Source organism: Balaenoptera physalus, assembly GCF_965194825.1.
Source record: "Balaenoptera physalus genome assembly, chromosome: 20".
In the NCBI taxonomy this organism is placed as follows: Eukaryota; Metazoa; Chordata; class Mammalia; order Artiodactyla; family Balaenopteridae; genus Balaenoptera; species Balaenoptera physalus.
In genome coordinates, this window is record NC_138901.1 from 23,860,896 (window position 1) to 23,884,954 (window position 24,059).

The window sequence follows — 24,059 nt, forward strand, 5'->3', positions numbered from 1 at the left end:
ACTTTTGTCTCAGAGAGCAAATGTACAGATAGAAATAAAGAATATGAGTAAATAGATGTTTTTGTGAAAAAGGACTTGAATCTTGGTTACCCTTCGATTGTTAGTGTTCTCTAACAGTTTCAGAAATGAGGGGGGTTGGGGGGAATAACAGTGTGGTTAATGTTTCCAGGTATGCTAAATTGGAATATTTATTATGTTAATTACTCAAGATGATTAGGATAAATTTCAGGAAGATTTCACACAGCTGTGTGAATAGAAAAAAGGGTTAACTGATAAACTGCTTATCGACAAAGTATAAGGTAAGACAAGACCCAAGAGGTGGCTTTTGAGTCATGATATGGCTTAAAATAGAGGCTTAAAGGAGGTCATTTTAAGTCAAAACAAAACAAAACCCCCAAACCCTCATTTTAACAAAGTAGATAAAAGAGATGCATCTTGTTATCCTGAGAGGTAGCACAAGCCAAAGATACTTAAAAATATGCTAACACCTAGTAAATACATGATTTTTTTTTTCTCTTTTATAATCTTTCCCTCTTCCCAGGTCAGCAGTAGTCCTGAACCTCTGAAGGCTATAGAACAGGAGGTGAGAATGGGGTTTCAAAACGTTTTGTAAATAGTAAATGAAAGTGATTAACTTTTGGTTACTTTCTCAGTTGCTATTTTCAAGACATCAAGTGCTCAGTTTGGAAGACTGCTGATGTTATTCACTGAAATAAAAAAGAAAATTATTTCTTCTACAGTGGTTGCTAGGGCTTTACTGTAATCTGTAATTTACTCCTTCTCTAAAGTCAGCATTTTGAAACAAAGGAGAAAATAATAAGTAAATCCTGTGGAAATTCAGCCTATTTCTATTTATCCAGCTCTAGGTAAGAAAACATGTATGCTTTGCACAAATACCTTCCTCAGGGCAGAATGTACATAACTTGTATGAATCCTGGAGACAGCCTAGTATGTCATTTTACCTTGGGCTGCCTCCCTATTTAAACAGATTTGTTCAGCCCCAGTCAGGGCACCATTCAGCTTCATTCATCTTCTGAGAGCCTACTTCATGTCAGGCTTGATATGCTAGGCCCTGGGGATATAAAGACAAAATAAGACTTTCTCCTACCCACTAGGTCAGGGTTAACCAGGGTAAGGTCTTCAGCAGGTCCATGACAGTGGAACAGTGTCTTTTTCAGAAATATCTTCAGAGGTAGGTCATAGATGCCTCTCTAAATTTTTTTGAACCTACAGTATAATTTGCATCCAGACTTATTTCACCTAAATGTGTCTAGAATTATGCTTCTCAGTGTTTCTTTGGGTCACAGACTCCTCTAGGAATCAAATTAAAGATATGAAGCTCTCCATAAAATACTTGTATACACAGAATTTTGTGATTCTCTTATGGTGTAGAGTTGTAAATCAAAAGAGTGTTAAAACTACTGCTTTGGACACAACTTTAACTTGGGGAGAAAGAAATGTAAACATAGAAATTAAATATAAGGTGATGTGTTATAGTGGGTATCCATTGGGCTAGTTACTTTCTGTAATTTTGTCTTTTACTTATATTAGGCTTAAAATCTTTGAAGCTAAAGACAAACTTATGTAGCAGAGTTGCTTGCCCCCTTTTTAGCTTATTTCAGATGAAATCAGGCGGCTACTTAGGAAAACAGTATATTGGAACATTTCTAAGTTGTCCTTAGTGGGATAATTTATTTTTTTAGTTGTGAACTTACTTTATAGTCTTTCTGAACATAAATAGTAATGGGGCAATGCCAGATAACACATGACATATGTATTCTATACAGCACTGGGTACAGGAGGCATTTGATGAATGGAACATCTGAAAGTATTTTGTAAAGGCCTATAGACTTTTAGCCTGATAATCTAAAACCAGTAGGAAAATAGCACAAAGACTAGATGGTTTTCACTATGGTATCTCAAGTGAAGCTAAAAGTAATGACACCTGTTCTGTTTTTTTGTGTGATAAAAAACGTATAACATAAAATTTACTATCTTAACCATTTTTAAGTATACAGTTCAGTAGTGTTAACAGTATTCACATTGTTGTGAAACAGATCTCTAGAACTTTTTTGTCTTGCACATCTGAAGCTCTATACCCGTTAAACAACAACTCCCCTTTCCCCTCTCCCCTCAGCCCTGGCAACTACCACTCTACTTAGTGTTTCTATGAATTTGACCAATTTAGATACCTCATATAAGTGGAATCATGTAGTAGTTGTCCTTTTGTGACTGGCTTATTTGACTTAGCATAATGTCCTCAAGGTTCATCCATGTTGTAGCATGTGACAGGATTTCCTTCCTTTTTAAGGCTGAATAATATTCCATTGTATACATACACCACATTTTGTTTATCCATTTCACCCCTCGCTGGACATTTGGGTCGCTTCTACCTCTTGGCTACTATGAATAGTGCTGCTGTGAACATGGGTATACAGATATCTCTTTGAATCCCTATTTTCACATCTTTTGGTTTTATACCCAGAAGGGGTAGTGCTGGATCATGTGGTAGTTCTATTTTTAATTTTATGAGGAAACTCCATACTGTTTTCATAGCAGTTGCACCATTTTACAACCCCACCAACAGTACACAAGTGTCCTAATTTCTTCACATCTCACCAGCACTTGTTATTTTGTTTTGTTGCACAAGAGTGCCATTCCTTTATAGTTATAACACTGGAACCCCAAGTCAGGTTGCTTGTTTTTGTGGGCATTTTCCAGTGACATGAAAGCCTACAATGTAAGAGTTTCTAAAAACTGAAAGAGTGGGAATGGGGTTAAAAAACAAGTAACGTTTATCAGAAAGAGACTTGACCACCTGGTAAGTCTCCATTTTTGGCACCCACCTGTGTCATTGAAGAGGATATCTTAATGGCATCAGGCAATTGAAATTGATAGGCCAGTGGTCTTCAGATAAATAAAGCAGCATTTGTAGTCAAAACTATTAGCCAAAACAGTACACCTGGCGTATGACCAGCATAAAATAGGAATTAGAGGTCTCCAGAAGTCACAGATTGAATGCGAAACAACAGCATGCAACTCCCCTATAACTTTATGTTGAATAATTTATGTGAATGCTTCCAGTTTCCATTTAGGTCCTAGTAAAATATTTTCCCTCATTTTGTACCTGGTATCATATGAACTTATTGTTGACCAATAGTGATACATTTTATCTTTTAGCCGGCTAATATTTAGGTTTGTCTTTTTTCCTTCTATCTTTAGTTGGAGGCATTGTTAGTGACAGAATTTCATAATTTCTTCCACAGGAGATACAATATAAGAATATTGTGCCCTTGGTCAAACACATGACAGAGACTTCCCACCTCATTGCTTTCCTGCTAATCTTGGGAGCTTTATGTCTCCACTATCTGGGAGACCAAGGAGAAATACGTCTTTTGAAAACTATTCCCTAAAATTCAGAGCTTTTCCCTCTTCAGCTCTCATGGTCTATCCCTGGGATCCAGCTATCAGAAGTGCAGCCCACACTGTGAGCTATTTTAATGTGTGTAAAATATTTTTATGTGGTAAAAGTATAAAAGGGAAGCGAGTTACAGATCAATAATCTCATGTTATTTGGATAGCATTTTAAAATATTATCTTCTAAGCAGATCCTAATTTACCACTTCCTTGTAGCCCTAAATCTTGAGATCCCCTGAAGTGTCAGAGTCCTTTTCCTGTTTTAGGTTCAGTTCTCTCCTGGTTACTTTATTTCATACTCCCAGATCCACAAATGATTTTGGGGAAGAGGGCTTTTGCCAAGCTGTTTATATTGTGAACTTTTAAATTACTATATAAATTTTTTAAAGGTAAAAATAGCTAGACCTTGTGGGGTAGGGTGATATGAAGGAAGAGGAAATAATTTCTCTACTTGACTTTTATTTGAGAGATAAATGGAAATGACAAGGTCAAGATCGACGTCCAGTTATTTTTCAAATAGCTTCAAAGGTGTATAATTTTCTCATTCTAGATGAACTTGATATTCTCTAGGGCTTTCTGAATCCATAGTCTTGATGGGTTTAAGCGCTGTCCATCAATACTTCATCAGAACCTGGACTCTTTATATTAATTTTTAAATGTAATTTATACTTTAAACTTTTAAAGCTTGGGAATTCATGTATATGATAACATAAATGTGAATTAGCCAGGCTGTTAGATTAACCAAAATAATGCCACTTCTATTTTTTCTGTTAAATAGAGTGCACATCAAAACAAAGACCAAGAGAGTGGTACTCAGGGTGACTTCTAGTTGTTTTCACTATAGTCCTCTTTGGCTCCAGAAATATTATTGTCAGTTTTCCGGACTCAACTTCTAACAAGCTAATTTGCTTGATGAAATTTTTATCAGATACTTTTATATTAGGTGCCAGTCTCCAGCTCCAGGAAATAGTCAAATAATTTTGTCTTTTAATTTTAACAGGGGAGGAGGTGATAGAGGATTGAACTGTTAATGTGTTTGATTTGTCTTTCTTCCCATTGGATATCAGCTCTGTATTTGAGATGCACAGAAGAAAATAGTTGGCTGTGTAATTCAGCTAATTTTATTAGCATACAGTTAATATTGCAATATTTGTAATCAAAGTTATTTTAAACACAAGGCAATAATGAATGGATAGTCCCAACTCATAAATAGTATAAATGGTTTTCTTTTTCTCAAAACTTTCAAATTGAAAAGAGAATTTCATCTAGTTATAGTAAAACTTACTATCTCTAGTCTCTTTATATACCTAAAGAAATTGTTTTTGAGGGACTACCCTGGTGGCGCAGTGGTTAAGAATCCACCTGCCAATGCAGGGGACACGGGTTCGAGCCCTGGTCCGGGAAGATCCCACATGCCGTGGAGCAACTAAGCCTGTGCGCCACAACTACTGAGCCTGAGTGCTGCAACTACTGAAGGCCACGTGCCTAGAGCCCGTGCTCCACAACAAGAGAAGCCACTGCAATGAGAAGCCATAAATAAATTAAAAAAGTGATGAAGACCCAACGCAGCCATACAAATAAATAAATAGAAATTGTTTTTGAGACCATACGTCATATATAGATTTATATTCTGAATTTTATAATTTTTTTCTATTTAAAAACATATATATTTAGAAGTGCTAACAAGAGCATAGTAAAAGCAAAAGTCACTCATTATCAAACTACCCAGTGGCAACCACTTTTAGAATTGTCATGAGTGTCCTGACATAGCTCTTTCTAGCCATTCTTAGTTGATTATACTCTACAGAACTGTTTTAGTCCCCAGTCTCTTCGCAGAATATTGTGAATATTTTCCATCTCAGTAGGTATTCTTCTACAACACAGTTTTTTAAATTGCTGCATAGTATTCTGTTGTATGGATATTCTATAATTTTCTTAATTTCCTATTTTGGAGCATTTAAGTTGTTTTCAGTTTTTTGCTGTTATAAATGACATCCTCTATTCATCTCTGATTATTTCCTTAAAAGTATATATATATATTTTCCAATTTAACATAACATTTTCCTATGTCATTGAAAGTTCATTTTAAGTAAGTATTGTGTGCTAATATGGATATGCCACTTTATTTTTCTTTTGATAGATTCAGAATCTCAGATGAGATTTGTTTCTGCTAAATGGATCATCTGTCATGGATATATATGTTTCTTAAAATGATGATGAGCAATAAATAATCAGTAGCTGACCAACTATTATAAAAGTCCAAGTACAATATAAACTGTCAGAAAATGAGACTAGCAAAAATTTACTAGGATGACGGTCTTCAGCAAATATTTGGGTTTTATCCACGTGTTAGAGCTTAAACCCACCAGAAGAGCTAAGATACTCAAGACTCTTAGTGAGTACAACATGCTAGGTCACAGTCTGTGACTTTATAGATTTCTCATTATTAAAAACAAAATAAGGGGGGAAAACCTCCAAAAGCCTGGGATAGGGATGAAGAGTGTGGGTGGGAGGACTATTGAAGGGATAAAGAGCTCTCGGTTTGCCATAGAAAATATATTTTCTTTTGCATGCCCTTTGTTCTCATCTGGTGATTTATATTAGTTCAGCCATACATCAAAATGCATTATAGTAAATTAAAATATTAAGAGAAGAAAATGGAGATGAAACATTTTAATGTTGTAAAACTAAGAGGTTTGGTGATGGTTAAGTTCTCCAAGTGTGATTACTTTCATTGTAGTTGCTGTCCATCGTAGCATGTGTAAGCTGACTATATGTCAAAAAATGTTTTCTTATACTTGAAGAGAGTCTTAAACTTGAACACCCTCTTACTTTTCAGCACTTAAAATAACCTAAATCTCTCAGACAGTGTAAGATTGGTATAGTGTTAGTTATTTTTAATTGCTTGGATTCTATTCCATTATTTTTATAGCTATAGTGTATTTTATTTTATTTTTATTGAACTATAGTTGATATAGCTATAATGTATTTTAAACCATGTTCTTTAAAAGTTAAGAAAGATAAAATTTTAAAGAGGGAAATAAAAATCACTAATAATCATCCCCCACCATAGCACAATTTAATATATTTATATATTCTTTTTTTCTCCTTAGGCCAAAAGCATGCATTGCAAAATTTTCAAAGTTGTGCATAATGTATTGTTATAAATTATAATAAATAGTCAACATTTTAAACACTTAGTATGTGTGAAAATACTGCTAAGTCTTTATATAGAAAAATTTAGAATAATCCAATGAATTAGGTACCATTGTCTCTATTTTACAGATGAGAAAACATAGCTATAGAAAGAATACATAACTTATCCAAAATTATACATTTGGTAAATTCACTAAATTCACCCTAATCATCATCATCATCATTACTAGTACTAAATATTTTGTCACATTCTCTTTAAGACCTGGGAACTTTGCTGTAAAGAACTGCCTCATTATTGGTAGCTATTGGACAGCTGTTTTTAATTATTTTGGAGTCACAAACCCCATTGAAAATCTGACAAAAGTTGTAGATACTTTTCCTAGAAAAATTCATTGTACATAAATGTTTGCATAAATTTTCAGTCTGGGCATGTACTTCTTGAAGCCTATCTGTGGATCTTAGAAGTAGTTATCAAATTTTAGTGATTATATAAATGACCTGGATTGCTTGTTAAACATGCAGATTACCTGATCTCACTGCCTAAAGTCTGGGCTTGGACTTAGAATCTGTCCTTTTTATAAGCACTTCAAGTGATTTGGATGCAGGATTTTTTTTTCCTCTTTTTTTTGGTGACGCCTTGCAGCTTGCAGGATCTTAGTTCCCCGACCAGGGATTGAACCCGGGCCATTGGCAGTAAAAGCGCGGACACCTAACCACTAGACCACCAGGGAATTCCCTGGATGCAGGATGTTTTAAGAACACTGTTTACAAAACTGTATCCTGAGATTAAGAATCTTGTTATTCCATTGCTGTTTTAGAGTAGTACATGCTCACATGTAGTACACAGTACATGCTCTAAGTGTTTTGAAACAAGTCTTTATTATCCAATGATTTTACAAATTAGGACTGCCATTACAAACTCTGATGATAACAGTAATATATGATTTTATTACTAATACTGCCACTGTACTTTTATCTTCAGGTCTTCTATTTAGAAGAATCTCATGTATGTCTGGAAGAATATGATTGCTTAAATATTTCCCAATTACTTGAAAATAATCTGCAGAGATTAATTGATTTCCTTTGATAATCAGTGACTTACTGTTTTTTAATAGAATTTTCTTTCAAGTTTCTTAACCCATTTAAAAGATAGTTTTAAATAAATTACTTATCAGAATGTTTTCCCTAATTATATTTATTCGTAGGATGAACTTTCTGATGTTAGCCAGGGAGGATCTAAAGCTACCACTCCAGCATCAACAACTGCTTCAGATGTGGCAGCAATTCCTAGTGATACTCCCTTACATGAAGAGAATGAAGCATTTGTGAAGGTTGCAGATACACCAGATAAGTCAGAGATAAGCAAGCATATTGAAGTACAGGTAGTCCAAGAAACTAGAAATGTATCAACAGGTAAGTGACCCTCGTTATTTACATACTGACAAAGTATCCAGTAAATCCAGATGTGGATATGACATCTTTGGGGTGTTGCTGCCATAGATTTATAAAACTGTATTCAATTGTAAATAAGCTTTAAGATGTGATGATTAAATAAAGTTTTAGAGAGAAAAGTGGTGGGGCAGTGGCTGAGGGGTTGAGAGCCTGAAAGGCAGGAGGACATTCTTTTTCTGTTCCCTACCTTAGGTCATTAGCCTTTGTCTTTAATTTCTCTGTATTTCACCCCTTAAATACAATGAAAACAGTGAGTTCTGGCCTGGTGTACACTGCACTGTGTCCAAAGAAACACAAATGAAAACTTTCTTTGGTTATTTTTTAGTTGCTCATATTTACTGTTAATTGAATATATGACATATTGTCTATCTAACCTTGTGTTTCCTAGAATCAACTCTTTAAAATTTTTTATGATCAAATGATATATTTACAACCATAGAAGCAATTTTCATAACAGGGGCAGTATGTGTTATATGCATTATTTTTGTTTTCTTGTTCTTTCCTAAGACTCTGCTGAAAATGAAGAGAAGTCAGAAGTTCAGGCAATCATTGAATCCACTCCTGAGTTGGATATGGACAAAGATCTCAGTGGATATAAAGGCTCAAGGTACTGTAAAAGCCCGATTAGGACATCTTATCCTTCCCTTTCCCCTCTCCCAAAGCACACTGTTGTCCCCTGGTCTCTCACCAGATAAAATGCATTCAAATGTTTTGCTGAAGAAATGTTGATATTATATTTCAGTTTTCTCTCTTTTTTTTATTTTTATTTATTTTATTTGTTTATTTTTGGCTGCATTGGGTCTTTGTTGCTGTGCGCGGGCTTTGTCTGGTTGCGGCGAGTGGGGGCTACCCTTCGTTGCGGTGCGCGGGCTTCTCATTGCGGTGGCTTCTCTTGTTGCGAAGCACAGGCTCTAGGCTCGTGCGGGCTCAGTAGTTGTGGCTTGCGGGCTCTAGATCGCAGGCTCAGTAGTTGTGGCGCACAGGCTTAGTTGCTCCGTGGCATGTGGGATCTTCCCGGACCAAGGCTTGAACCCGTGTCTCCTGCATTGGCAGGTGGATTCTTAACCACTGCGCCACCAGGGAAGCCCAGTTTTCTCTTTTTTGAAGCTGGATATTGTACATAGTTTAAATCTTCTGTGAAGTGTTACCTTTGCAGCACCAGGGACTAGGAGCATGTGGACGGATGGGGAAAAAAGACAGCCAAGGAGTATTCCCTACTTTGTGGAACTTGGGAAAAACATAACAGCAAAAGTGGGGAGAATATAATTTGAAGAAACTTTATTCCTTCCCCCAATCAGGAAGAAGACAATATATTCCCTTCAAAACTGTAATGATCTCATTACTAGAAGAAATTAGTCTCATTTTAGTATCATTTTGCATGGGGAGGCTATTTAGAGGTTAGAAGAGAATGGTATGTATCATCTTAATGAAGATCATCTGAAATATATTGATGTTCAAGAATGTCACACAGGAGCTGCTGCCTTTTAATTTCTTCCATAAATTTTATTTTTTAGTTAATTAACAATGACCATAAAAATATGTGCCATTTTTTTGATCACTGCTAGACATTATATGCAGTAGCGGTTAAAAAGCATGAGCCTAGAATAAGACTACATGCATTCAAATCCTGACTTGGATTTGAATCTGAGGTAAGTTTCCTCATCCATAAAAGAGAATTATGATAATAACTTCAGATGGTTGTAAGGAGTAAATGAATCAATATATGTTAAATCACTGACAAAGTGTCCAGTTCAATAAATGTTAGCTAACATTATTGTTACCTTCATTATTGTTTTATGTAATTTTATCTTAATTATAACCTTATGAGGTTGATGTCTTCACCCCCATTTTACAGATAAGGAAGCTCAGAGTTGTACAGTAACTTGTCCAAGATTACCAAGCTGGCAAGAGGTGGAGCTGGGATTCAATCTAGGACTCTGATTTCAAAGGCTGTGCTCTACTGAAATATTTTTTTCTTTATTGTTTATTTAAGAAATTAATGCAGAGTGTAAAAAGTGAAATTTGCTTCTTATTCATCCTCTCCTAAACCTAAGAGATGCAGCTACTTACTAACAGTTGTGCGCTCTTGTCATTCTGAACCTGTTTTTAAAAGTCAAAAACATTTTTATTAGACTAAAGCATGTATGGCAGTATTAAGGTCAAATCGTAATACAAAATATGAAGGGCAATAGTAGGCCCGTACCCCTACTGACCCCTCATTCCCACTCCCAAGAGGCAATCTCTATCACTTCTCAGGTCTCTTTGGGTATTTATCTTCAGGTATCTAAATCACATCCTTATGGTGTTCTTCCTTGGTCTCTCTCTTTCTCAGTTGGCATTCAGTGAGAAAATCAAGTCCTAATGCCCTAAGGCACCCCTTGTATATAATGAATTAGCTATACTCCTGTGCAAGGAGTTTCCTGGTGGTCCAGTGATTGAGAATCTGCCTTGCAATGCAGGGCATGCGGTTCGATCCTTGGTCAGGGAACTAGGATCCCACATGCTGCGGGGCGGCTGGGCCCATGCGCCACAACTAGAGAGCCTGCGTGCTGTAACTACAGAGCCCACACGCTCTGGAGCCTCTGCACTGCAACTACTGAGCCTGCACACCGCAGCAACGAAAGATCCCGTGTGCCGTAACTAAGACCCGATGCAGCCAATAAATAAATAAATATTTATACTCCTGTGCATCTAGAACAGTACTAGCTATATACTTTCTTTGGGAGAATTGAGCAAATAGTCACTCAAATCATTTTCTGTATTCTGTGGATCAAATGAGGAGTCCTGGTTTAAAAAAGGCTGCAATATTAGCTATTGACTTTATAGTGGAAGATGACAAGTATATAGCTCTTTAAACCATCATCTTTCCTTTCATCCTCCCAATATAATTATATCTCAGTTTCTGTTAAATTAACATTCATTGTTTATATCATTACGATTATGTAAATACTAATAACAGCCTAGCCACAGAATATACTATGATTACATTTCCTTTCTTTTACAACTTCGTTTTTCTTTAATTTAGTAAAGCCTCAGGGTTTTTTTGGTTTTGTTCTGTTTGTTTCTTTTGCTTAGGTTTCTACATACCTATCACTAATTCACTAACAGATACCCTGCAAATCATAAATGTAAACATTCTCAAAATGGCCAAATATAAATAAAACCAGTTTCCTGGAACCTTCTATTACCATTTTCCAATGCAGACGTTTTTGTGCTTGCTCTGGTCCTGGAATTTGCTGTCATTTTCATGCTGGGAATTCTTTTCACCTCTCTCCTTTGTTCCATCTTCTATTTCCTGGATACCATGACATCTAGCTTCTTGATTTATGCCTTTGTTTTGACAGAATATATTCTTACTAGCTTTCCTGGCAAAGGCTGTTTTGGAAGTAAGTTTTTTGAGAACTTGAATATGATAAATGTCATTTAAAGGAATGATAGTTTGGCTGGATATAGAATTTCAGGTTGGGAAATCTTCAGAAGTTTTTCTTCAGAATTGTGAAGACATTAATTGTCATGTTTAGTGGAGTGTTGCCATTTGGATTCTTGCTTTTTTAATATATTCTCTGTAAGCTTTTAGGATCTTTACTTTATCCCTGTTTGTTGTTGTTGTTGTTTTGTTTGTTTTTTCCTTTTTAAAAATTCATGATGATGTGTTCGATGTAGGCATCTTCTTTTGTATCTGCAGTAATCCTTTCATCTGGAAATTCATATTTCCCAGTTGAGAAATTTTCTCTTATTTCTCCTTTTTGTTGTCTTTTCTTCTCTTTTTCTGGAACACGTATTAGGTAGATATTGACCATTCTGGACTGACCCTCATAATTCCCTTTTTCCCCTCTTTTCTGTCTCTTCTATTTTTGTTATAATTTCTGGATGATTTCTTCACCTTTCTCTTTCAACCCTCATCAGTTTTTTTTCTAAAAGTTTTTTGTTTTTCTTGGATGGTTACTTTTTATAACACCCTACAGTTCTCTTACAGATGTAACTGTATTATGAAAATAAAATTAATTTTTTTTTTTTTAAGTTTTTGCTACTGTCTGCATTCACTGTCTCCTTTTACTCTGTGTGTTTTGGACCCAATTTTATGATAGAGGCTTTCTATGATCGTCTGGTGCTCTGTGGCTGTTTTGCTCATACTTAAGTAAATGATATTGATTCTCCAGTTTTCTGCCTATAACATTTAACCTTGGCTTCCATTGTTCAGGGAGCAATGCCAGGAGAAGGGAGGTCTCACTGTCCTGGAGGGTTGGATTTAGGTCTCATATTGCTTCTTGTGCTGTCTTTCATCACATCCCTCTATCTTATGTTCCCTCTTGCATGCTTCTCTCTGCAGATTGCTGGTTCCTTCAATTCCTGAGCCTTTCAGGGGTTCTGGCAGCATGCTGACTTCCTTCCTAAACACTAATGGCTTAAGTTGAAGCTTTGTCTGGTCTGTTAAATCAGTTTCTACTGTTTGCCCATCTGTTTTCCATCTTATATAATTTTGTTCACATTTCATCTGCTGTAGTTTCTTTTTCTGTTCCCTATGTCCTTGTGGGTGTATACTTTTTAAATTCCTTTACTGTCATTTTAGTTGAGTTTCTGAATTATTGGGTGATAAATGACTATGTCCATCGTATTTAACTGGAAATCCTGTGCAGACTTTTTTCTATTAGTGTAACACTAATGCACAAACATGTACATTTCCCCATTCTCCTCCATACCCCTGTAAAAAGGGCTTATATTATACATACTGTATTGCAACTTGCTTTATAAAAAGCACCTTTATATAATGGATTTCTTTCATTTCTAAAGCTGTATTTTAATGTTATAGTTAAAAGTTGAAACTTTTAGGTATATCCATAACTTATTTCATCTGTGCCCTGTTAATGATCACTTAGGTTGTTTCAACTTTTTGCTGCTCTGACCATCATCTTACATACATAATTGCCTTCTTGTGACAGGGGCTTTGTAGGATTTTTTATTTTTTATTTTATTTTTTTATTTGTGGCCACGCTGCACAGCTTGCGGGATCTTAGTTCCCCAACCAGGGACTGAACCCCAGCGACTGCAGTGAAAGCACCAAGTCCTACCTAACCACTGGACTGCCAGGGAATTCCCTGTAGGAATTTTTTTAACATCAAGTTCTTGGGTCAGTGGATATTTACATTTAAAATTTTGATATTGCCAAGTTGCCCTTAAAAGAAAAATAAAATGGCCATGCCAATTTATACCCAGACAACAGAGACCATGGTAGTTAAGATCATGGATTCTGAAGCCTGGCTGCGTGGGTTTGAGTTCTGCCTCTTTGACTCATTTGCTGGATGATCTTGGCAAATTCCATAACCTCTTTAGTTTCCTCTTCTGTAAAGTCGGGATAATAGCAGCAGACCTTTTGTAGAGTAGGTGTGAAGATTTTAATAAGGTAGTCTGTGAAAGGACTTAGACCAGTGCCTGAACAATGCAGAGCAGTGCTCTCTTTTAGCTGCCATTTATTGTTTGTGTTTGCTAGGATCTCATCGCAAAAACATTGTATATATTCTTCAACAGTTCTCTCTGTGGAGTTTAATGGGAATCTCTTATGAAACCCTTGAGAAATCCTTTTAAATTATATTTTATATTAAATGTAAATTACAGGTAAAAAATTCCTATGTAACAGCCTTTTGTATTCATTTTGCACTGTTGAAAACATCTTTGACATATTTGTTGATTTGGTTTTGGTTTTTTCTGCCTAGCACTCCCACCAAAGGCATAGAGAACAAAGCTTTTGATCGCAATACAGAATCTCTCTTTGAAGAACTATCTTCAGCTGGTTCAGGTCTAATTGGAGATGTGGATGAAGGAGCAGATTTACTAGGTATGATAGTTTATCTGAAGTAGTATCATACTGATTTAAAAATAGATTTTTAAAATGATTTAATTGAAAATTTCTTTAAAATGTCTCTAACTGTCCAGTGGGGCAGAGTTATTGCACTTTTACATAATTAATAAGAATGTATTCTTTGAGATAATGAAAATTTTAAATGAGAATATCTTCACTTATGGATGTGCCTAGAATTGAATTGCATTTTAGTTTGTATTTTGAATTCATGTCACACAATTTATTGAACTCCTGCTATATTCTGAGAACAGTATTACATAGAAGAAGCACAGTGATATATGTATATATGGGGTATATGTATAGATGTATAGATTTATGGATTGATGGATAGTTAATTCCTGTCTTAAATAGCGTTCATTAAATCCTCTTGACCTTAATTAAATAAGAAATTATAACACTTGATTTTTCTGAGATTTCACAGAGTATTCTGTTTTAGCTCTTTGGGAAATGTAATCATTTTAGAGTTTGTATTGTTGAAGAATATCTGGTTTGAAAAGGATAATGCATTTGGCTCTTCTACTATTGATCTGGTGACCTTTGCCAAATAGCTTAACCTCTCTGGGCATTAGTTTCTTTGTGTATAAAAAGAAAGAGTTGGGCAAGAGTTCAAGGGTTGGACAAGCTGCGGCTCATGGGCCAAATCCAGCTCACCTCCTATGTGTACAAATAGAGTTCACACAGCCACACTCATTTTTCACGGATTGTTTATAGTTTCTTTTGCCCCACAACAGCAGAGTTAAGTTGTCTGTAACAGATTATGTGGTTTACAAAGCCTAAAATGTTTACCATCTGGCCCTCTACAGAAAAAGTTTGCTCTGCTCTAGGTGATCTCTAAAGTTCCTTTCAACAATAATTACATGAATGGGACTTCCCTGGACGTCCAGTGGTTAAGACTCTGTGCTTCCACTGCAGGGGCACAGGTTCAATCCCTAGTCGGGGAACTAGGATCCCTCAAGCCATGAGGCGCGGCCAAAAAAAAAAAAAATTACATGACATGTCAATTAGCTTTGGTGTGCCTTTCTTATAACTTAAGACCTTAAGAAATTGAAAATGTTATAGTATTTTTAAAAATCTATGCCTTTTGGATAGATTCTGGTCTCCAAACATTTTTTGTATCCCTTAGTGTAAATTCAGTACAGATTACACTGTTCTCAAAAGGTGCTGTTTGTCAGTTCTTGTGAACCTAGAGGGGTGTTACTTGCATTCATTTATGTTAAATTTATTGATTACTAGTTATGTCCTCGAGAAGTATTTTTTGAAGGAAATACAAGTTCTGTCTAAACAGAGCTCACAGTCTTATGTAAAGTAAGAGAGATTGAAAGTACATAAATAAAACTGAGTTAGACATAGACTCCCACCATTAAAGTCTTAGTAAAACGTTGGATGCAATTGAATGAGCTTACATTTCTCAAGAAAGGCTAAAAGATTAATTCTTAAGGAGCGCTCCATTTTTCCATTTAAATTTATACTCTTTGTTAAGATTAAATTATGCATGAAAAGTTCCTTTTAAGATTTGATTGGTTTAAGAAACTGATTCCCTGGCAAATATTGAGGGGTAGATGCAAAAAAAATGTTAGAAAGAAGAATTTTTTAATGTTTAAACTTATATTCAGATTTATATACAGTGAAGTTCAATTTTTTTGTTTTGACAAATGCATAGAGTTATATAACCACCACCAGAATCAATATACATCATCTAAAAAAAAATTCCTTCTTGATTCCCTTTTGTATTTAACCAGAATGAAGTACTTTTAAATGTTCTTTGTACACTCTGCTTCCTTATAATCCAATATTGAATAATATCATTATTGAGGTTATTGGCCCCAAACTTTCTTCCCTGTAGAGTTAAGAAGCCACATAGTACTTAGAAATAATTGTGGTCTTTTAAATCAAGTATTTTCTGAAAGCTTCCATTCTTTAAGTCAGAAAATGAAGTATAATAAATAGGTTAAAAGCAAAATTCTGATTTCCTTTCCACTTTGAAATAAAGAAATAGACTGTAAACTACTGTCTTTTCCCTTTTGCAGATATTGATATATTTATCTTTAGAATGTTCCAGATTAGAAGTTTTAATATATCACCTTAAGCGTAGTGACTTAAGCCTACATGAATACTTTTGGTCAAAGATGTTAAATGACATCTCCAAGGCACGTAGTTTTTCCTTGGCTTCTCTTCTGGTCACTTCAGTGATAGTAATTGCAGTGTAATACTAAATGGAACATAGTTAAACTAGTAAAATTGTTTCTCACAAAGTTCCTTAAATGAACTTCGGTTGATAAGTACATAGTCCATTTCTATAACTCATTATTCATTTTTCTAATTGCTGTGTTATTGTAAAACTCTTCCCTTGTTTTTGAAATCATTATGCATGTAGTCAGTATTTAGATTACTTTTTTCAGATTTTAATAATTTAAAAGAGATAATCCCCCACAGTTTGTCCTTTATCTTGATTGATGTCTCATCCCTTGACTTTATTTCCAATGATCCTTTTCTCTATTCACTTTAGTCACTTACCCTCCATGGCCACGTTCTAGAACTTGGAAATCATACATTCATACATCCTACTCTTGAGATTTCCTTTCTCTTGATTAAATTCTATTTTTTCAACTTCACTATTTTTACTAACTTCTTCCTGTTATCATTTAAACATGTTCAGGTCTTTTCCATTTTAAAATAAAACTACTGGGACTTCCCTAATGGCACAGTGGTTAAGAATCTGCCTGCCAATGCAGGGGACATGGGTTCAAGCCCTGGTCCAGGAAGATCCCACATACCGCGGAGCAGCTAAGCCTGACCGCCACAACTACTGAGCCTGTGCTCTAGAGCCCGCGAGCCACAACTACTGAGCCCGTGTGCCACAACTACTGAAGCCCACGCCTAGAGCCTTTGCTCCGCAACAAAGAGTAGCCCCACCCCCTCCTCCTCGCAACTAGGGAAGAGCCTGCAGGCAGCGATGAAGACCCAACGCAGACAAAAAAAAAAAATTTAATTAATTAATTAATTAATTAAATAAAATAAAACTACTGCCCTCCTCTGACTCCCTATCTTTAGTACCTTTCCACCCTATCACTTACTCTTCTCCCATTTCCAGGCGTGCTTTTTTGCAGAAATATCGGTGAGGTAGGCGTCTGTTATGTGCCTGGCACTATTCTAGATGCTTGTGATACACCAGTGAACAAAACAGACTTCTTGAAATGGTGGCTACTTTTAACTGGGAGGATTTCCCCAGTCCCACTTGCACCTCATCTGACTACAATCTGTCACTCTACCCCACACTAAACTTCCCTGAAACAACTTCTTGTTTGCTATATCCAGCTGTTCCTTCTAAGTTATTTCACATGACTTCTCAAATAGCATTTGTCTTTAAAACGGTCTTTGCTGGGTTTCTGTGGTATCAGACTTCCCTGCATTCTTTCCTGCCTCTCACTATTTCTTTTCAGTCTTCTTTGCAGAATCCTCTTTCTCTGCCCATTTTTCAGATGTTCCTAGCCCCATCTTGCTTCCATGTTTGGGAGGTCTTATTTGCTCTTGTTTCTTGGCTTTCATGGCTAATTGCTCCCAAGTCTTTCTCTCCATCCAAGATTTTTTTCTACAGCCCCAGGCTATTCCAAATAGCCCATTAGACATCTCTAAGATGATTCGTAGAACTTTATAGTTGATATGCCTAAAGATCAGTTCATCAACATCTTTCTTTATTGTCCTGTCCCCAAAGGCTGTTCTTATACCAGCATATACTAACTCAATGAATGACCTCACCATCAACTCAGTTCTCCATCCTAAGTCTCTCTCACTTCCCTCAAAACCAGTCATGAAGGATTGTTTGCTTCCTTTCTTAAAAAAGAAAATCTATGTATCTGTCTCTATATCTCCTTCTTGCTTCTGATTAAATGGAATATCCTCCTCTAGGAGTTCTGCCTTGATCCCCTAGTTAAAGCTCAGTTGTCTGGAAACATATTCCCATAGCACTGCAGTTTATTATGCAACTCTTCATAATACTTTATTGTAGTTTTTTAGTGTGCCTGTCTCCCTGGCTAGACGATAAGCTCCATGTGGCAAAGACAACTATATCTTTTGCTTACTGTTGAGTCTTTGGCACATAGCACAGCAGCTAAGTGAATGGATTGTTAAATAGTTTTAACAGTTTTGTTTCACCTCTAAACCTATGCTTCTTTACCTTTTGGAATTAAAACTCCTTTACAGGAGAATTTTTAAGAGAGTAGTGTACTTTTGGAAAAATGCACATACAGAAATAGATAAAATTGTGCATACTTTCTCAAGGAAGTGACAGATAATCCGGAGCCCATCTATTGACCTAGCTTGAGAATCAGTGCTAAAATCCAAATGAGATGTCTATTTTTAAAATCGTCAGGCAGTTTTTTGCTTGTTTTAATAGGTAAGGTTTCCAAATATATCAGACCTAAGTTTATGCTTAGTTGAAGTCATGAATAGAAATGAGGCCACTTCAAGTTATGTTTTTCTTATAGTTATTAGTTAGTTTTTATTGATACATTTCAAAGTGAAAATTTTGGACAATCCTATTGGTTATATATTAAATTTATACACTAGATTTTAGGAGAACTCTTCATTGGGAAGGTGTAAACTCTAGAAACTACATTATAGGAAATGATTTCCATAGAGTAAATATTTCAAAAATTTTTCCTATTTATAATATTTATACTTTATTGTGTTTGGTTTCTCTACATCTTTTCAATTTTATCGGCTCCTCTCTCTCATTTTGAAATAAGAGAGTGTAGATCTTGCTTTCTGAAAACAATCTAATTGAGATTCTCATTCGTTTTTTCTCTTGGGCTGCTTACCCAGGGGAATATTCTGGTGTGTATGCTTTTAAATACTTTAATATTACTGCTTTTTAAGCTAGGTGGTCTTGGCTGCTGTTCTCATTTAATGCTTTCTCTTTTTTTTTTTCTGCTCAACTATTTTTCCCCCTGCATATGTTTTCAGCTTTTATGCTTCTCTCCCTATGTGCTTGAGAGTTTAGCAAACATAGTCATTATATAAACTTCTTTCACCCAACCTTAACCATATTTCTTTTGACTCTATAGCTTTATTGAAAAGTTAACATTAGTGTTTAAAGCAAATATTTCAACATATCTTGTCAAAATTCATTTTTAAATTGGAATTTGGAAACTTTTAGTTTGTCTTTATTTTCAGCTTTTAGAAATGTGTAGATGATTAAATAAGCTACTGTTTCTGATATTTATTCTTCATGGCAGAAGTACCTTCTTCTTTAAGAATATTTGAGGTAATTATAATACAGACAAAATATGAGTCCATATGTGAGCATTGAACTTTTAGCATTCCTAGATTAGTTGCGTTTTAAATTATCTTTAAGTTATCTGAAATATTATCTCTTTTTTAAAATAAAGGGACATGTTAACTCCTTTAACTTACATTGTTTTCATTAGGGATATTTACTTCCTTTTTTAGGTGGGTTATGAATATTAATTCCATTGTATGTGATTTACCAATATTAGTGGAGTGATGGGTTTTTTGTTGTGCTTGCTTTGCTCTGTTGTAACTTTCTGAGGTATATTCCCTAGTGTGTTGTTTGATTTCTTCAGTTTCTTGTGAGTAGCAAACTAAATAGCTTTCTACTCCCTAAAGATCACTACATTGGATCTTGCATTGAATACTCTACCGCCTATCTTACAGTACTCATTAAATTATTAAGCTGATTGTATAAATTGACCACTAAGCATTATCATTTCAGAGGTGGCACTTTGAAGAAATCTTTATATTATTGATCTGGGATTTTCACTCTAATTCAATTTTATTTTGCAGAAGAATTGGTAACATATCAGAACATCCATATGAATGAAGGAAATCATCTTGATTTCTGTCTTTTGCACATCATTATGCATTAAATCATAACATTGTGATTTCAGATGTTTTTCATATCATGCCTAAAACTACAGATTAATGATCTGTTTTCATTCTGTTTCTTACATAAAACATTTCTTGTTCTTTGTTTTTGCTTTACATGGAATGCATGGGCTTTAAGATCATAATTTCTTTGGTAAGGTTTCATCTGCCTTGGGGTCTTTCTTGTTTCTTCCTGTTCTCTATTAATAAGACCTAATTTTTAGGCAAAAGCCTGCAATAACAGGTGTGATTTAGAAATGATTTCTGATCCATATTAATGCTGCTCTTTTTTCCCCCTAAATACTGCTACTTTTTAGAATATTTGGCAGAAAAGTCTTCATTCTTTTGCAATATTATCTATGAGAATCAAAATACAGACTAAGAAAGTCTTTAGCTTTGTTTTATGGTGGATAATTATTTATAATTTTATAATCCATACAAGTAGATACGTAAAATGAAATTATAGACAAAATGAGATTACTAAAGGACAGATAAAATTTATAAAATAAAATTTGTGACTATAGCTTATTATAAGTTTGTATAATTTTAATAAATTTATTTTCAAAGTTTTTATCTTTTTTCTTTGATAGGAATGGGTCGTGAAGTTGAGAATCTTATATTGGAAAATACACAACTGTTGGAAACCAAGTAAGTATATGCAAAATTTTAACAGGGAACAAAAGATACTGAATTTTCTTCTCATCCAATTCAATGGCACATCTTTAATTTAACATAGCACGAATGCAGTCTCACTACCCCATGTCCTTCCCCTTCTCTGTGTGTGGGCTTGTGCATACACACGTACGCAAGCAAATAGTTAGTGGGACCTAATTTCACTGATGGTATGTTTCATTACTCTGTTCTTTTCAGAAACAGATTTTGATCTCCTTTTTACTCTGCAAGTATCCATGCCTTTCTCTTAATCTTCTGGATGTGTCCTATGTGGTTTTTGCTCCCTCCCCTGGGATATCTATTTTCTTCTCTCTCCTCCTAGGGCTTCTTTTATTTCTGCATAAATGTTTTTATCTATATGCGGCCCACCTCTTCAGAACTCTCCTCCATAGTAGCAATTTGTGGAGTCTTACTTAGGTCCTCAAACACATTGGAGTTTCGTTTAGTGCAGCAGGTCTTGAGTTACGTGGAAAAGCAGATCAGGCCCCTTTGTTAATTTGCTGTGTCAGAGCAACTTTGGAACATCTGTGTATATCCAAAACAGAATGTAGCTCTAATGAGGTCCTATGTCCATGATACCCAAAAGGAGCTAGATCTTAGATTTTTTATTTTCATTTTTTTCAAGGTTAGACTTTCTTATTAATTATTAAAGGTAAATTCAAGGATTAATTTTACTTTGTTGATTAGATAATATCTTTTCAGAACTTATTAAGAATGGTACCCTTATGGATGCTGTTTGTTTTTGTTTGTTTGTTTGTTTAACCACTTTATTTTATTTATTTTTGGCTGCGTTGGGTCTCTGTTGCTGTGTGTGGGTTTTCTCTAGTTGCAGCGAGTGGGGGCTGCTCTTCATTGCGGTGCACAGGCTTCTCATTGAGGTGGCTTCTCTTGTTGCGGAGCATGGGCTCTAGGCGCACAGGCTTCAGTAGTTGCAGCACGCGGGCCCTAGAGCGTGCCGGCTTCAGTAGTTGTGGCACGTGGGCTCAGAAGTTGCGGCACGCAGGCTCTGGGGCACACAGACTTCAGTAGTCGTGGCGCACGGGCTTAGTTGCTCCGCGGCATGTGGGATCTTCCCGGACCAGGGATCGAACCCATGTCCCCTGCATTGGTAGGTGGATTCTTAACCACTGCACCACCAGGGAAGTCCTGGATGCTATTTGTTAAAAGTTTAATTTTATTTAATTCTGACTTTTTAATAATTTAGTGGTCTGCCTTGCCTTATCCATTTATTCTTCTTTTTTAAAAAATATTTATTTATATATTTGGTTGCGCTGGGTCTTAGTTGCGGCATGCGTGATCTTCATTGCACCATGCGGGATCTTCAGTTGCAGCATGAGAACTCTTAGCTGCAGCATGTGGGATCTAGTTCTCTGACCAGGAATCTAACCCGGGCCCCCTGCATTGGGAGCGTGGAGTTTTAGCCACTGGACCACCAGGGAAGTTCCTCCATTTATTCTTTGTTTGATAAGAAAACAGACCATTGCTTTGTGGGGTTTTTTTTTAAACCTTTATCTACAGACAACATCAGGTAGAATACCTTTGAAGGTTTCAGTCATTATTTAGCTTTATGATTGTAGTTACTTTAGTCTACAAGAGAAATAAGCTGTGAGATAGAAAGAATACTTACTTGTAATGGTGCTCTTGAAATATGTGTTTCTTAGAAATGCGTTGAACGTAGTGAAGAATGATTTAATAGCAAAAGTGGATGAACTTACCTGTGAGAAAGACGTACTCCAAGGGGAGTTGGAGGCTGTGAAACAAGCCAAGCTGAAGCTAGAGGAGAAGAACAAAGAATTGGAGGAAGAGCTTAGGAAGTAAGTTTTCACTATGTTGTTCTAAACCAAACAAGCTTTGCCAGTGTGCCACCAAGGTTATAGGTGTAACCCTGAGATTGCTACCTTTAGCGTTCTCGGCACGACAGCCCCAGAGCTGCCTGGGATAGGGTTAAGTGCCTGGCTGATTGCCTGTGCTCTGAACAGACCCTTCCATTTATTGAATATTATAATTTTTTGTGCATGTTATGATGTGAAAGAAGTTAGAAGAACTGTTCAAATATTGCTAATCAGGAAACTGTAAACATTCATTATTTTCCTTTTCTTTAATACCTGGTTTTCTGAGAACAGTGCTGTGATAATGTTCCCCTAAATGAAAGCAGCTAAATACCCTGTTTGGAAAAAGAAAAATAATCATTTAGTGGTAGTTAAAATTTTTGACCTATTCTTTATTCTTTAAAAAGGCGAAGTCAACTCAAATAACATGTTTTGTTTTTTACCCCCCACTAGAGCTCGTGCAGAAGCTGAAGATGCAAGGCAAAAAGCAAAAGATGATGATGATGTAGGTTTATAATTTTGGACTTGTTTTCTTAACTTAACCATATTTTGGTATTTTGGGGATATCTTGTTAATTAAGCTTTGGGTATAGCATTATAAAGATGAAAAGAAAAAGTTAAAATCATGTTTATGATCATGAATAGGATAGATCATGCTCCCACATAGTATCCAGATGCTAAGCTTTCCAGCTACACGCAGTGTGCTCATTTTTCCTCCGTGGCTTTGTGCTCTGACTTTGTTTGCATATTCAAGCTCAAGGACCAGGTGGGATATTTTGGAGTTTTTTGTTTTTGTTTTGTTTCAAATTTTAACGTAGAAATACATGAAAGCTTTAAGAATAAAAATAGTTTAATGGTATTAAACATAAAAAGGTGAAGTCTAGAAACTTTAATACTAGGCAATTAGCCCATATTGTTGTCAACATATAAATACAAAAGAATAAATATGAACTTCTTGCCAATGTTATTAGCATGCTAGTTATTCTATCAGTAGCTAGGTTATCATTCCTATCACAGGTGTTTGCCGGTCAAGTATCAAGCTTGAGATATATGGATGTCCTGATCAGAATGATTATTTGTGCCCCTTCAATCTCTTATTTGTGTTTTTATATAATATTTGATACATTTAAAAATATATGTAACATGTAAGTTATGAATAATAACTTATCATTAACATTATAATAAATTAACATTATGAACCTACCATTTAACCTAAGAACTAGAACATTATCAAACATTGAAGATACCCTATGCTCTTCCCTCTAGAGGAAACTACTATGCTGTATTTATCATTTTCTTAACTTGAAAAAAAAATAATTTTATCATACCACACATGTATGTATCCTTACAAGGTATGGTTAATTTTCATTTTTTGTGTGTTTTACATGTATTTAGCCTTGGAGACTTGCTTCTTTTTCTCAGTATTATGTTTTTTATATTTACCCTAGTTGTAGTATAGTGGTATAGTTCATTCATGTTCACGGCTTTATAATATCCCATTATGTATATACTACAATTTCTGTATCTGTTTTCCTGTAAATGAATATTTAGGTTATTTTCAGCTTTTTACTACCACCAACAATGCTGTTATGAACATTACAGTGAGAGTCTCCTGGTTTTTCAGGGTATATACCTAGTAGTGGGATTGCTGTGTTGCAAACTCAAAATCCTTTGATCATTTGTTGTTTGACTTTTTTTTATAGGCGAGGTTAAGTTTTGCAGCAGGAGGACAAAGGAGGAGACTGCTGAGGGCTAAGCTAAGCTCAGCCTGTTTCTTACTGTCCCATGCCTTTC

General features: G+C 35.5%; 1 protein-coding gene across 7 annotated transcripts in view; it reads left to right on the plus strand.

Annotated features, from left to right (window-relative positions):
- SPAG9 (sperm associated antigen 9) overlaps positions 1-24,059 on the plus strand; it is a 155,284-nt gene that overhangs the window by 100,305 nt on the left and 30,920 nt on the right. For 4 of the 7 annotated variants that reach the window (XM_082440300.1, XM_082440301.1, XM_082440304.1 and 1 more), the window contains 6 exons: positions 7,779-7,986; positions 8,533-8,632; positions 13,737-13,858; positions 20,356-20,413; positions 22,099-22,251; positions 22,720-22,771. In XM_082440300.1, the coding sequence (XP_082296426.1) occupies positions 7,779-7,986; positions 8,533-8,632; positions 13,737-13,858; positions 20,356-20,413; positions 22,099-22,251; positions 22,720-22,771 (693 nt within the window). Of the gene's footprint in view, positions 1-541; positions 584-7,778; positions 7,987-8,532; positions 8,633-13,736; positions 13,859-20,355; positions 20,414-22,098; positions 22,252-22,719; positions 22,772-24,059 lie in introns of all 7 variants that reach the window. The other 3 variants (XM_082440298.1, XM_082440299.1, XM_082440302.1) reach the window with 1 other exon arrangement.